The following is a 15594-nucleotide window of genomic DNA, read 5'->3' as shown; positions in this document are numbered from 1 at the left end:
GTAATATTGAATAAATCAAGTCCTGGCTCTGATCCTTAACACACACAGCGGTTATTGTTCACACTGTGGGCCGTACAATAACTCTCATTCCTTTTCTCTCTCTCTCTCTCTCTCTCTCTCTCTCTCTCTCTCAGGTGTGTTTAGATCCGATTTGTTCCCAGGTTTATTTGTACAGTGTATTTAATACACAAAGGCCGATTCAGCGAGCTTAAAAGGATGAAAAGCAGACCGGACACACACAAAAAAAAGCACAAATAAATACATTTTACAAAATAAACATGTATAAAGAAAGATGAAAAAGAACAAAGGAGTGGCCAAGAAAAACAGCACAGGGCTCGGGCGTTTAAACAGAACCACATGGGAGCGGAAATGTTTTCAGAGAGGATTTTAAAAGTTTTGGCTCCTTTCTATCGATGCGGTGATGAAATCCGAAGCTGAAGTCTCTCCTCTAAGGGTTAAACTGGATCAGAGCTACACCAGTAAGACTAATCACAGGAAACACCTTTCAGCAGCTACACTGAAATATTACACCTTACACCATCACCTTTACTTTAAATATTAAACCTTAAATCAGCCATACAAAGCTACGTCTGACTTCCATCGTGTGTGTGTTTTAAGTCATTAAACTTACAAATCTAAATTTCTAATCTGTCATTTTTCAAGCTCCTAACACTCCCCGTAGTTTTTGGCTTTATGTTTCGAGCTTTAAACCTTCGAGTCAGAATCCTAAAGCCGAGTCCAGTTTTAAACACCCAGCTTTATTTTACCTACAGCTTCACTTTCCAACTGAAATATTAACTTATACCAGTTAAAGCTCAAGCAGCACAGAGTCGTGGCAGGGACACAGCCGTGGTCAGGGGTGAAGGAGCTGTCGGTGTGTTTCGACTGGGGAAGCTTCAGACATCAGACTGTGGGTTTGGGTTTCATCAGACAGTATATCGTGTAGAACCAAAGTTATTTCTATTGTACTGCTATAACACACACAAGACCAGTCCAGGTAACATATCCTGTCTCACCATCAATGATTAGTAACAAAAATAATGAAAATAAATTCATGTTTCTTGTAGGACACACACACACACACACACACACACTCACACACACACAATGATTCTCCGTGTATTTCCCCTAAGCTCATCATACTGAGAGCGTATTCAGCTTTTTAATGGCACATTAGTTTATAACCTGACCTTTTGATGTGTCTTATTTAATATGTTTCTGCTTTTAATTTAATATAATTCTATTCCAAAAGTTTTAGTGTCACATTGTTAATATTGTTACATCATCAGTGTGTTTGTCATTAACATCACTGAGGATTTCACATCAAACAGATCTAACTAGCTAATTACGCTTAAACTGTTTCTATAACAACATTCATGCTTAATCAGATGACCTCACTGAGTACCATATGTTGTCAGTGTGTGTGTGTGTGTGTGTGTGTGTGTGTCTGTGGGCCTTTGTAGGGCAGCAGTGTGTTGTCTAGTCAGCACCACTAAAACACTTAACTGACTCGAAACAGATTGGGGGCGTATGAGATTGTGTGTGTGTGTGTGTGTGTGTGTGTGTAGGAGTGGTATGGGTGTGTGACATGTGGTCTTGACAGCTGGTAAGGCCAGGATTAGGAGCAACCCCCCCACTATATGTTAAATGTTTTCTGGATTGTGTGTGTGTGTGTGTGTGTGTGTGTGTGTGTGTGTGTGTGTGTGTGTGTAAAATGGTCAAATTGTTATCTCTCTCTCATTTCTTTTCATGCAGTGACCTCTGCTCTTGACCTTTGATCCCTATGAGTATTCACACACATGACTGGTTATTCACACATTAATGGTGATTTTTAAGAATGTGTGTGTGTGAGTGTGTGTGTGTGTGTGTGTGTGTGAGAGAGAGAGAGAGTCCTTTAATAGCCCCTTTGTATTGACAGTGGTGACACACATGCAGTTAACTCATGAGACAAACCAATTTCCATCTCATCACCGTAGTAACAATGGAGGTGGGTGGGGCTAGCAGGTGTAGGGGTGGGTCTGCTGAATGATTGACAGGTTAATAAACAGCTTTAGAGTGTCATATTAGCTCAGAGTCACAATGTGAAATGTCAGACGGTAAAGAAACACATTAACACACTGCCACATAGACTGGTGTATTTACTGTGTGTGTGTGTGTGTGTGTGTGTGTGTGTGTGTGTGTTAATTACAAGAATTTATTAAAGATTAGATGAGACTGTTATAAATCATTGTGCCAGCACCCATAGTAGCCATCACACACACACACACACACACACACACACACACACACACACACAGTATGAACCCCAGGGGACACGGGAAAGTGGGCACAGCTGGTTGTCGCCGTGACGACTGACCTTCCCCTTTTAGCTGTGTTTCCCCGGATAACTTGTTAAATAACACACACACACACACACACACACACACACACACACACACACACACACACACAGTGTGTGACACATGTCAGAGTAAAATTAATCCAGGTTGAGCAGCTGGTAAGCAGGGTGTGTGTGTGTGTGTGTGTGTGTGTGTGAGGGAGGGGGGAGTGTGGCATTACTTCATTTCCAGATTCAGTTTAACATTACAGATCTCTCTCTCTCTCTCTCTCTCTCTCTCTTTCTTCCCACCTCTTCTTTTCTCTCTCTTTATCTGTCTTCATCTCTGTCATTCTTACTCTCTCTTCCTGTGTGTGTGTGTGTGTGTGTGTGTGTGTGTGTGTGTGAGTGTGTGGCCCTTTTCATGTACTAATCACATTATAAACATTTACAACAGTTAATGACAACAGTTAGACTCCCAGTATTGCGCTTTGTGTTTGTTTGTGTTTGTTGTTGTTGTTTTTTTCAGACTATCGGGTTGTGGGTGAGATGTTTACATGTTTACTCAGTGCCGCGTGTGTAGTGTGTCAGAAACACTGAGCACACCGTCACTTCGACACCAGTGAGCGCGGGTGAACTGAGTGCTGAGGTGCTAGCCCTGCGCGTTTCCATCACTCACCACACACAGCGCTGTCCTCAGTTCTCAGCCCGCTAGGATTGGCTCCTGTTTCAGAGCTCTGCTGACTGAACCAAGCACAGACCAATTCTTGTAACCAATCATAACACAGTAGGCGGGATTTGTCTGAGAGAATTGTTTGTTTTTACAGTTTAACTCTGCCGAGGTGGTTTCCCAGCCCTTAACCCGGGGTGTGTGTGACCAGGGTGAGACACTTCGCTGTCTGTCTCCTCACACTAATTCTCACTCTTGTGTTTCCGCTGTGTGTGTGTGTGCGTGTGTGTGTGTGTGTATGTGTCAGGTCACCTGCCTGCAGGACTTCTTTGGAGATGACGACGTGTTTATTGCTTGTGGACCGGAGAAGTTCCGTTACGCACAGGATGACTTCTCCCTGGACGAGAATGGTAATGCATGCACACACACACACACACACACACACACAAACACACACACATATAGTATTACTCAGCAAAGATAAGGATGGTTAATGTAAAATTAATTCATTTAGGATCATTGTGACATAACGTGTAGCTGCTGTCAGAAATTTTTATTTTGTGATATAAACATGAGCAACACGCCTACAAACACCATACTCACATAAACCACACACACAAACCACGCCCACAAACACCACACACATAAACTATGGCAACAGACACCACACTTACATAAACCACGGCCACAAACACCACACTCACATAAATCACGCCCACAAACACATCCACATAAACCGCGCCCACAAACACCACACCCACATAAACCACGCCCACAAACACCTCACCCCCACAAACACCACACACACACAAACCACGCCCACAAACACCACACTCACATAAACTATGCCAACAAACACCACACCCACACAAACCACGCCCACAAACACCACACACATAAACTATGGCAACAGACACCACACTTACATAAATCACGCCCACAAACACCACACTCACATAAACCACGCCCACAAACACACCCACATAAACCGCGCCCACAAACACCAGACCCACATAAACCACGCCCACAAACACCCCACCCCCACAAACCACGCCCACAAACACCACACTCACATAAACTATGCCAACAAACACCACACTCACATAAACCACGGCCACAAACACCACACCCACATAAACCATGCCCACAAACACCACACACATAAACTATGGCAACAGACACCACACTTACATAAACCACGGCCACAAACACCACACTCACATAAACCACGCCCACAAACACATCCACATAAACCGCGCCCACAAACACCACACCCACATAAACCACGCCCACAAACACCCCACCCCCACAAACACCTCACCCCCACAAACACCACACACATACACAAACCACGCCCACAAACACCACACCCACATAAACCACCCCCACAAACACCTCACCCCCACAAACACCACACACATACACAAACCACGCCCACAAACACCACACTCACATAAACTATGCCAAACAAACACCACACCCACATAAACCACGCCCACAAACACCCCACCCCCACAAACACCACACCCACACAAACCACGCCCACAAACACCACACTCACATAAACCACGCCCACAAACACCACACTCACATAAACTATGCCAAACAAACACCACACTCACATAAACCACGCCCACAAACACCACACCCACATAAACCACGCCCACAAACACCCCACCCCCACAAACACCTCACCCCCACAAACACCACACACATACACAAACCACGCCCACAAACACCACACCCACATAAACCACCCCCACAAACACCTCACCCCCACAAACACCACACACATACACAAACCACGCCCACAAACACCACACTCACATAAACTATGCCAAACAAACACCACACCCACATAAACCACGCCCACAAACACCCCACCCCCACAAACACCACACCCACACAAACCACGCCCACAAACACCACACTCACATAAACCACGCCCACAAACACCACACTCACATAAACTATGCCAAACAAACACCACACTCACATAAACCACGGCCACAAACACCACACCCACATAAACCATGCCCACAAAAACACCCACATAAACCACGCCCACAAACATCACACTCATATAAACCACTCCCACATAAACCGTGTCCACAAACACACCCATATAAACCACACCCACTAACAACACACCCATATAAACCACACCCACAAACACCACATTTACATAAACCACACTCACCAACAACACAGCCATGTTAACCACAACCACACAAACACCACACCTATATAAACTCCACCCTCACTAACCACACCCACAGGCACCACAGACACACCCACTTGCACCAGCTTTAGAGCTGAAGCAGCAGTGTGTGTGTGTGTGTGTGTGTGTGTGTGTGTGGAGGGTAAAGCGGTATAATTTTTGTAACATCTGAACATCAATATCATAATTAATGATCATAATTTATTGATTATATCTCTCATATCTCTCTCTTTCTTGTTCTTTCTCTATTTTTCTCTTTCTGTGTGTGTGTGTGTGTGTGTGTGTGTGTGCGTGTAGAGTGTCGGGTGATGAAGACTCCTAAAGGACAAAAGGGTGCAGCTAAAAGTCCTGGTCCTATTCGCCGCAGCAAATCTCCTGCTGAGTCCAGTAAGAATATACACACACACACACACACACACACACATACACTATGTACATGACAGGTCCACACATACTTTAAATTCTACACACACTCTACGCCCCGTCTCTGCAGCACTTTGGACGAGGATCTGGGAGTTTTCTGTCTTTTGTCTACTTTATTTACGAGCAAAATGAAAGCCCTGAATCAGCAGCGTTCATTACCCACAACGCACCGCGGCCCGGGCCAGACACAACACACCGCTTTCACATGGAAACACAGTGACCGTGACTTAGCAACCCATAACCTGCTGCAGAGACTGGGACAGACACACACACACACACACACTCGGAGGCCAACACTTTCTCTCTCTCTGTACAGTTCAGCAGGGCTTTATTGGCATGAATATTACAAAAATCACATCGTTGCTAAAGCAATTGTAGAAGGTTATATTATAAATAATATCTGTTTGTATTTATGAACATATATAAACTTTATAAACATATTAAATATAAAAGAAAAATAAAGTGGGTAAACAATAATAACAAAGACAAAAAGGCATCAATATTAATAACAACAAATACAAGAATCAGTAACTATCTAAACAGTAGTGATGTTAAATGTGACGGTGCTGAGGGAAAAACTCCCTGAGATGGTAATAGGAAGAAACCTTAAGAGGAACCAGACTCAACAGGGAACCCATCCTCATCTGGGTGATAACAGATAGCAGGGATTGATCTGCACTCATACTGTGTGTTAGGAGGCTGGAAGTTCAGTATAACAGTTGATGGTAATTAAAGTTCATATGGAGTCCAGTTGGTTATTGGAGGCTCAGGTAGCCTGAAGGAAACTCCAGTCCTGAACTATCGAGTGACTGCAGTCACGAGTCCCCAGAGAACAGCTGTCTGTATCAGTTGAGGACAGGACCGTCTTCATGGTAAAGTGGACCTGTCCCCAGTCACCACACGCATTCCAGACAGACCACACCACAGACAGATCCATGTGACGAGATCTTCAAGCAGCACGAGTCAGGCAGGTCCAGAGGGCAGAGGGGTCTGGATCACTGGCAGCTTAGTGAAAGAGAGAAAAGAGTAAAAAGGGAAGCGGAGACTGCAGAAGAGAAGGAGAGATAGCAGTTAGGTCTGGTCACAGTCAAACAATGTATATTTAGTGTACCTGTAGACTGCAAGCAGAGACTCTGGCAGGACTAACTATGACATCATAACTAAAAGGGAGAGCCAGAAGGAAACACAGACATGAGGGGGAACTGAGATGTAAAGCAACCAATCACCTCACCGTCAACAAACCTGAGTGATCAGTGAGAGTGGGGGGGAACAGCATCTAAACATACCAGTTCACCATAATACTCTACGTCCATTCTTCTAGATGTCCGTACAGCAGAGACTTTGACTATCTTTAAACGACTCAAGACCCCCCAAAAAAACTCTTACCAGTTGTGTTTGACTAATGGCACTTAGTTATTAACCTAGTTAACCCAGTGTAAGTATGTATCCAGTGATGTAAACTTTAAACCACTTTTTGTAAGTGTAACTCTGGATAAGAGCATCTGCCAAATGCCAAAATGTAAATGTCCATGAGTCCCCCAGATCTGCTCCTTTACCTTAGACTAATCTATTTACAAAAATGCTTGGCTAAATAAATAGTTTTTTAGCCTGGACTTAAACACTGAGACTGTGTCCTGAACATTAATTGAAAGACGCTCCGCCACTTACTGTAGTTTTCATAATACGCGGTACTGACAAACAGCCTGCATCCTTTGATCAAAGTGGGCGGGCGGATCATAAGACACTAACAGTTTTTTCAGATACTGCGGCGCGAGACCATTTAATGCTTTATATCAATAGTATTTTAAAATCAATGCGAAATTTCACGGGGAGCCAATGAAGTGAACATAAGATAGGTGTGACGTGCTCGTATCTTCTGGTTCTGGTGAGGACTCTCATTGCTGCATTCTGGACTAGCTGAAGCTTATTTATGCACCTAGTTGAACAACCAGACAGTAAGGCATTACAATAGTCCAACCTAGAGGTGATAAAAGCATGAACTAGTTTTTCTGCATCATTTAGCGACAATAAATTTCTTATCCTGGCAATATTTCTGAGGTGAAAGAATGCTATCCTGGTAATATTATCTACATGAGCTTCAAATGAAAGGCTGAAATCTATAATCACACGAGGTCTTTTACTGTTGCACTTGATGGAACAGAAAGGCCATTTAAAGTTACAGTGTGATCAGAAAGCTTGCTCCTTTTTTTATTATTATTTTTTTGGGTTTTTCCAATTTTCTCCCCAATATTAGCCGTAGCCAATTCCTCCCCGTCACTAGGGGGCTTCCACATTAAGGCTACTACAACCACTCAGTCGGGAGGGCCGAAGACTATCACGTGTTTCCTCCGAACCGCGTGACATCAGCCGACCGCATCTTTTTTGAACTGCTTGCTCACGCATCAAAGCGCTAGCCGCTCGTTCCGCGTGTGTGAGCTCACATACGCCCCTGATTGGCTGTAGAGCCGTGATTAATGTGGGAGCGCAAGTACCTCTCATCCCTCCCCCCTGAGAGAGCTCGGCCAATCACCTCTCTCTGTGCCTCTCTCTGTGCCTCCTCATGCTGATTTTCTCATTTGGCTGTTTGTGTATCAGCATAACAATTAAAATTATAGTTTGTAAGCAACAATTACGGGTCCAAGCACCCTGTGCCACACAACCTGTGTGTTATTTAAGTGTGTTAAGACCTATAAAAAACCATCGCCGACCGGGTGCACCGCACAACTTGCACACGTCACACAATATGACAGAATAAGGCGGATGTCAGCTTGGGCCTAAATATTTTTTGAGTGTGTTGGTGTGTGTGTGTGAGAGAGATGTGTGTGTCCATGTGAGTGTGAGAGTGTTAGCATTTGTGATGTGTATGTGTGTACAATAGGCCACAGATGCTGAAAAATTTTATGTCACTGAACGTGTCACTAAATATAATGTCACTTAATATAATGCCACACAGAAAGTTATTAACTTTTTCAGCGTAAGTTTAAGGCATCATCACGACTGACCTATTTGAGATAAGTGCGAAAGTTGTTTGGCAGATTTTGATCGTACAGATTTTTGTGAAGGTATGTATGAGCTAAGCAGCAAAATCTCTTGTGAGGGCCCCTGACTCTCAGGCATCCGAATGGCAGCAGATACCAACCTGTCTGCCAATTTTCATGAGTTTTTGAGCATGTTAAAACACCCAAAAAGTCCAAAAGGGTGGGGGAAAAATTTAAATAAATCATCCTTAGGAAAACAAGAAGATCCTGCGCACCCTATAGTGCTTGGGCCCTAAAAAGAATCCATAGAAAAACAAGAGGGTACTGTGCACCCTATAATGCTTGGGCACTAACTAATACCATGTTTAGGAGTTATGTTGCCTAGAGGAAGAATGTAAAGAGAAAAAAAGCAGTGTGCCTAAAACCGAACCCTGTGGAACACCAAACTTCACTTGAGAACATGCAGAGAAGTTACCATTTAAATGTAAATTTAAAGGCTGTTCCCTAAATGCCCACTCCTTTTCTAATCTGTTAATGAGAATACTATGATCAATGGTGTCAAAAACTGCAAGTAACGGGTAAGTAAGCAACCCTGATCAGAGGACAATAGAAGGTCATTTACTACTTTAACGAGTGCTGTCTCTGTGCTGTGATGAGGCCTAAATCCTGACCGATGCAGTTGGTTTATGCCATTTCTATGTAGATATGAACAGAGCTGCTGTGCTACTACCTTCTTCAGAATTCTAGAGATAAAGGGAAGGGTTAATATCGGCCTGTAATTGGAAAGCAGACAGCGGTTTATTAATTAGTGGTTTAATAACTGCAAATTTAAAGGATTTGGGAACATACCCACTGTTGAGTGAAGAGTTAATTATTTCCAATGTACTGGTATAGGATCTAATACACAGGTTGATGATTTTGAACAATTCAAAATTGTTTCGATTTTAAAGACGAGACAAGTGAAATTAGTCCATTCTGTTTAAGGGCAGTAAAGTATTTTGGGTGCTGATCTGATATGGTTAGTTTGTCATCTGCATCAATGTTTATCAAATTGTCTAGTTTTCCTAAATTTTTTGCATAATTTTTTTTTGACAGTGGAGGAGGAAGTGCAGCTCCGTCTCGACCTCACCGATCGTACACTGAGCACACAGTCTCTGCTCTCTGGGCAGCCAGGTTCTCCTGTGTCGGCCCGTCTCCACATGTTCACTCAGCCTGTACCCGCTCAGGATCTGTCTTTGCGTCATATCTCTAATGGTGAAGAGACACTCTGCCAGTTTAGACTCTGATTAGAATGTGGTCTGAGACTGCAGTGTGTTAGGGGGTTAGTGTGTTAGTGAGTCTCAGGACCAGCTGACAGAGAGGACGGGGTTTAGGGAAGAGCTTTTGGGTTTTCAGTGCTTTTCATCAATCAATTTAAGATGATTATGGAATTTTCCTGCTCTTTTTTCGTACGGCTATAATCAGTGAGAATCGACCTAATTCTACCCTGCATGCACTGGCTGGTGTTTTTCTCTGAACTTTGAGGAGATTTCTATAGTATTATGCACCTCTCTCTCTCTCTCTCTCTCTCTCTCTCTCTCTCTCTCTTCTTAAGAGCTGAAAGCGTCTCAGCTCGTCAGTCTGTGATCATTAAAGCTTAGAAATTTTAAATAAGTTAAATAAATTACAATTAATGATTTTTATCAATGAATTGTTAATAAAGAATAAACATCTTTTTCTGTCTGTTACTTATTCTGTCTCTCTCTCTCTCTCTGTCCTTGGTCTTTGTGTTTCTGTCTTTCTTCCTCTGTCTTTAACTGCTTCTTTCTTTTTCTTCTCTCTCTTTCTCTCTCATTTGCTCTCTTACTCTATATATCTTCCTCACAAATAAAATAAAACATTCTCTCTCTCTCTCTCTCTCTCTCTATCTATCTATCTCTCTCTCTGTAGCTAATGGTACTGGGTCCAGCAGTCAGTTGTCCACTCCGATCTCTAAGCAGTCCCCAATTTCTACCCCGACCAGCCCCGGGAACGCTCGCAAACAAAAGGTACTCTCACTTACATTTTCACTCTCTCACTCTTTTTTTACACTTCATTTTATTTACACTGTTAATGCACTGGGCACGTGTGTGTGTGTGTGTGTGTGTGTGTCTATTTCAGGATCTTTATCTGCCTCTCTCCCTGGAAGATGACAACGAATCACTGGGAGAATCTATGTAAGCTCCTTCCACCTGTCAGTCACCCCAAGCTGCCGATCACAGAGGTCTCTGTGGCGTTCTTCTCGTCGCCCCCTGGTGGTGTGGAGGAGCGGCGTTTCTTTAGCCCTTCGGCACCGCCCAGCTTTCGAGCGGTGTTTTCTCTCTCTTTCTCTCTTTCTGCTTTTTCATTTTTTTTGTTGCTGCTTGTGAATTCGTCGCGTCCATCTCCAGCACCTTTCTTTAAGTTTGTGTTGTTTATTTTGTTATCATATTTTTTAAGCGATGTTGTGTATATGCAGGGCGTATACACGGCAATGACGAGCGAGTCGAGCACCTGGGTTTCTACACAAAATTTCAGTCCTTTTTGTGCAAGTAATTTTTTTTTTAATAAAAAGAAAGAAAGAAAAATCTCTGATATTAAATGTACAGTTTGTAGTCGTGAGTGCATTTCATATCAGCGCTGAGATTTTTTTTCCATACCTGTCATAATTTGTCACTTTAACGTTTTTTAAAAAAAACAAACCTAACATTCTTTCAGCACTTGGTTCTGTGAATTCCAGGCAGCAATCACAGTTCTACGGTTCTGACTTGTACAAAAACTCTTTTTATTATTATTAATATTACTTTTTTCTAACTCTGGCTGTGTTTAATAACTCGCTGTGCTTTTAAAACCAGTTGGACGCAGTTTTTTACGTTTCAGTCCTGACTAGGCATGTGCTGGATTAGCGGCGCGTTCAAGATCACGTTAACAGGGTCACGATTTTATCATAGTACTGTAGCTACATGTAGCTTCTTGTTCTACGCTGTCGTACACATAAGGTCAGTTTGCTCAGAACGCCTCGCTAGCCTCTTGTGACTAGCGTGTTCTCGCTAGGTACTAGTAATAATAATAAGTGAGTTTTTTTTAACAGTTTTACAATTTCTCAAATTTTGACTGTTAATCACAAACCAAACTGATGTTAGATTAAAAACATATTGTTTAATATTATTATATTCATCACAAGTAACGGATCATCAGCACATGCCTGAGTCCTGACGCCATGCTGAGTCATGTCTTTATTAAATCTGAGCTTACGGGGAAGGGGGGGGGCCTTGTTAATGTTTTTAGTGTTAAAGTACGCAAACTGATTAAAAAAAAAGTAAAAAAAAAAAAAATTAATTGATAAAAAAGGAAGCACGAAACCTGTCCAACCAAAGCCATAAGATTACGGCCCTTTAGACAACAAATAATAAGCACATTTATTACCCTGGGATTAAAATGGGCTTAAATTTCAACTTCCTTCCTTTTTGTTTTTTATCTTGAATGAGGGATTTTGTGGTGAAGAAGTGACGCATGGATTTGTGGGGAGGATTTTTGAGAAGAAAGCCAAAGTCATGAAGGTCTGACGCATTGAAGGTTTTTTTTAAGTTCTGGTGGCGGTGTACATATCGGCATGGGTCGCTCGCATAGCGTTAGATACTCACGTAAATCAGAAAAACAAAGAAAAAAAGTTCTTTCTTTAAACTGAAACATTTTGGGATAAAATATCTGTTTTTTTGTAATACTGCATGGTGGTGTGTGTGTTTCTCTCTCATGGAGGAAAAAAAAAAACAGGAACGTCAACGTTTCTTTCCTGATGCTAATGATCTTGTTGTCTAACTCGTCTAAACTTCATATTACACCAGTTAGATTCGATTCGATTCGATTTGTTTGGATTCAGGAGTCTGATGCTGATCCGATCCAATCGCAGTTCCGTCTCGAAGCTGTTCGTGTAAAAAAAACAAACTCATCATCATTATTACTGCTCTTACTGTTAATTATTATTATAACGATCGCTCAGCATTAACTTTCTCTTCTTAACGAGATTGATTTCATGCTTTACACACACACACACACACACACACACACACACACACAGAATAGAAATAAAAATCCTCTGGCTCTTGTATAATGGTATATGATATTATCATTACCTATTTCCTCATGATGTGTAGTGTGACACACTCTCACACACTCGTTATCAGGTGTGTGTGTGTCGATGCCGCGTTCCATTTCAGCAGCGGTTTAACGGCGGCGCGACATTCCAACTCTCACACCGGTCTACGTTAAGGGCTCCTGTCCTTATGCTGCCTTCATCTAGTAGACTTGAACACTGAGGCGATTAATTGACACACACACACACACACACACACACACACCGAGTTATTTCTCTGAACATTGAGGGTGTGAACGTGTCTCACCTCCTGTGGTGCCTTTTCTCCATACTGCTCTTTTTAAACCTGAATCAAAGTCTCTAAATCTGTCTCACTCTCTGTCTCTGTCTCTGTCTCTCTCTCTCTCTATCGTTCTCAATCTGTCTTAATTTGTCCTCGTCTGTCTGTTCTTTTTGTTTCTCTACATGTCTCAGTCCCACGTGTCTTTCTTTCCGTCTGTCTCTCTTTACCTGTCTCTTCTCTCGCTGACTGCTTTCTGTCTCTCGATCTCTTTTTAAGGTTTTTTAGTATTTTAGGTGAACTCTTCACACGGTGCCGATTCTCTCTCCTCTTTCACACACATACACACACACATGCACACACACACGCACACACATACACACACACTCTTTTTGCTCCCTTTGGTTCGGGAATAAATTTTTAAACTTCCTCTCTGATGATGATGATGATGATGATGTATTTCCTGCTGTGTCATCGTGACTTGTTTCGGTGATGATGTCATTCTGTGTATCAACTTCGATTTTCAATAAAAAAAATAAGATGTTATTCACATCCCAGTTTCAGCGATTCATTTTTCTCATCATGAGGATTTTAAATGTTTGGCTGTTAGCGTTGCCGTGGTGACCGTTGCTGACGGTGTCCACGGTGACGGTGTCCACGGTGACGGTGTCCACGGTGACGGTGTCCATGGTGACGGTGAACTACTAACACGATCGTGTGCTGTATCCTGTTGCAAAATAAACCAGCTCCTCATCTCACACGCATTGTTCTGTTATGCTCATTTAAATTCCTGATCGTTAGTGAAACTGTTAGCTAACATTAGCGTTATTAAATATGAGCTTGGTTACCTCGACAACACATTTGCCAGAGAAGCTTTTTATTGTACACCAGCTTGGTGTGGTGTGTCAGGGTGACCTAGAGCACGCCATGATTGTGAAACTCCTGAAGGAAGTGTGTAAGATGCGGCAGGTGTGTGGTGAAGTCAGTGTTTTAAGATTTTTTTAACAAACACACACACACACACACTACATTACATCTGTAACAGAAGTGTGATTCCTAAACTGAGAAGCTGATTGCATAAAAAACGGTAAACAAATCCTTCGTAATATGTAGTACAAATACACACACACACACACACAGAGCTCTTTAGAGGCAGAACAGAGTAAAGGGGTTACTTGAGATCATCACTCGCTCCTCTCGCTCCTGCACAGAGACTCTGACTGAGATGTCGCTCTAATGAAGGGGTTGTTATTATTAACATTAGTGTGTGTGTGTGTGTGTGTGTGCAAGAGTCGCTGGCAGTGAGTCGAGGTGCAGGTGGCAGTGCTGGTTTACTAAAACAGATTAAACAGATTTGATTCTGTTTTACATGAAAAGAAAAGAGGCAGAGAAACAGACAGGCAGCAAGACAGAGATGGAGAAAGAGAGCATGAGGTAAAGACGGAGAGAGCAGACAGAAAGAAATAGAGAGAGAGAGAGGGAGGCAGATGGAGAGACAGAAGAGATGGAGAGAGAGAGAGAGAGAAGTTCAAGGAAATAGTGCCACAGACAGAAAGAGAGAAAACAGGGCAGAGAGAGAGTGAGATGGACACTCACACCCTCACACACTCTTACACACTCATCTTCTAAACGCTTTATCCTGTATTCAGGGTCACAGGGACCTGGAGCCTATCACAGGAGACATAGGGCACGAGGCGAGATACACCATGGACAGGGTGCTAATCTATCACAGGGCACACACACACACACAATATAGGCAATTTGGAAACGCCAATTAACCAAACCTACATGTCTTAGGACTGTGGACCAAGCACGGGGAGAACACGCACACTCCAGGCACACAGAGACGGGAATCGAGCCTGGGGAATCAAACCCAGACCCTGGAGGTACAAGGCGACAGTGCTAACCACTACACCACCGTGCCACCACTAAGAGTGAGACAAGAGTGTGTGTGTGTGTGTGTGGCAGGGAGAGAGATAGAGAGAGTTATTAATTATGTAAAAAACAAAGGAAAAGTGGCAAAAGCATCTTTCAAAAAGCTTTAATTACAGCCCCACCTCTTTAGGCACAAGGGTGGTTGCCATGGTAACATAGAGAGCTCCCACACACAAGGAGCTCCCCTCCTGAAAAATAATTACTCCTCTCTTAATTGTGAGCAATTATCAATCAGACCCGGAGGCAGGGTGGTTAGCGCTGTTGCTCCAGGGGTTAGGGTTCACACCTCCAGGGGTTAGGGTTCGAGTCCCACCTCCGCTCTATGTGTGTTCTATTCATGCCTCAATGGTTTCCTCTGCGTATTTTGGTTTCCTCTAACACTCCAAAGACACGCTCTGTACACTGATTTGTGTTTCCTCATTGCATGTCGGACAGATGTATACCCGAGGGCAGGTAAATATTTGAAATTATTCTAAATATATAGATCAAAGACAAATAAATCAACAAAACTAAGTGTCTGAATGAAGGGGAAATAAATAAAAATCAATAAAAAACTTAACCTTAAGTTTAGATGAGCTCAACACTTAAAACTTACATTATTTATATTTAGCGGCACTGTGGTGTAGTGGTTAGCACTGTCGCCTTGCACTTCCAGGGTCAGGGTTTGATTCCCGTTCCCT

At 42.8% G+C, this 15594-nt stretch overlaps 1 protein-coding gene across 2 annotated transcripts in view; it reads left to right on the top strand.

Annotated features, from left to right (window-relative positions):
- Window positions 1–13327, top strand: part of LOC128511978 (neuronal migration protein doublecortin-like) — a 38542-nt gene extending 25215 nt beyond the window's left edge. The window contains exons 4-7 of one of the 2 annotated variants that reach the window (XM_053485043.1): window positions 3295–3397; window positions 5506–5595; window positions 10539–10636; window positions 10749–13327. In XM_053485043.1, the coding sequence (XP_053341018.1) occupies window positions 3295–3397; window positions 5506–5595; window positions 10539–10636; window positions 10749–10808 (351 nt within the window). In that variant the 3' untranslated portion in view covers window positions 10809–13327. Of the gene's footprint in view, window positions 1–3294; window positions 3398–5505; window positions 5596–9704; window positions 10191–10538; window positions 10637–10748 lie in introns of those variants that run through there. The other variant, XM_053485042.1, reaches the window with a different exon arrangement.
- The last annotated feature ends 2267 nt before the right edge of the window (window positions 13328–15594 follow it).

The sequence above is a fragment of the Clarias gariepinus genome, chromosome 24, assembly GCF_024256425.1.
Source record: "Clarias gariepinus isolate MV-2021 ecotype Netherlands chromosome 24, CGAR_prim_01v2, whole genome shotgun sequence".
Classification (NCBI taxonomy): domain Eukaryota; kingdom Metazoa; phylum Chordata; class Actinopteri; order Siluriformes; family Clariidae; genus Clarias; species Clarias gariepinus.
The sequence above is the reverse complement of the archived record's forward strand: the minus strand, read 5'-3'. Positions and strand labels throughout refer to the sequence as shown.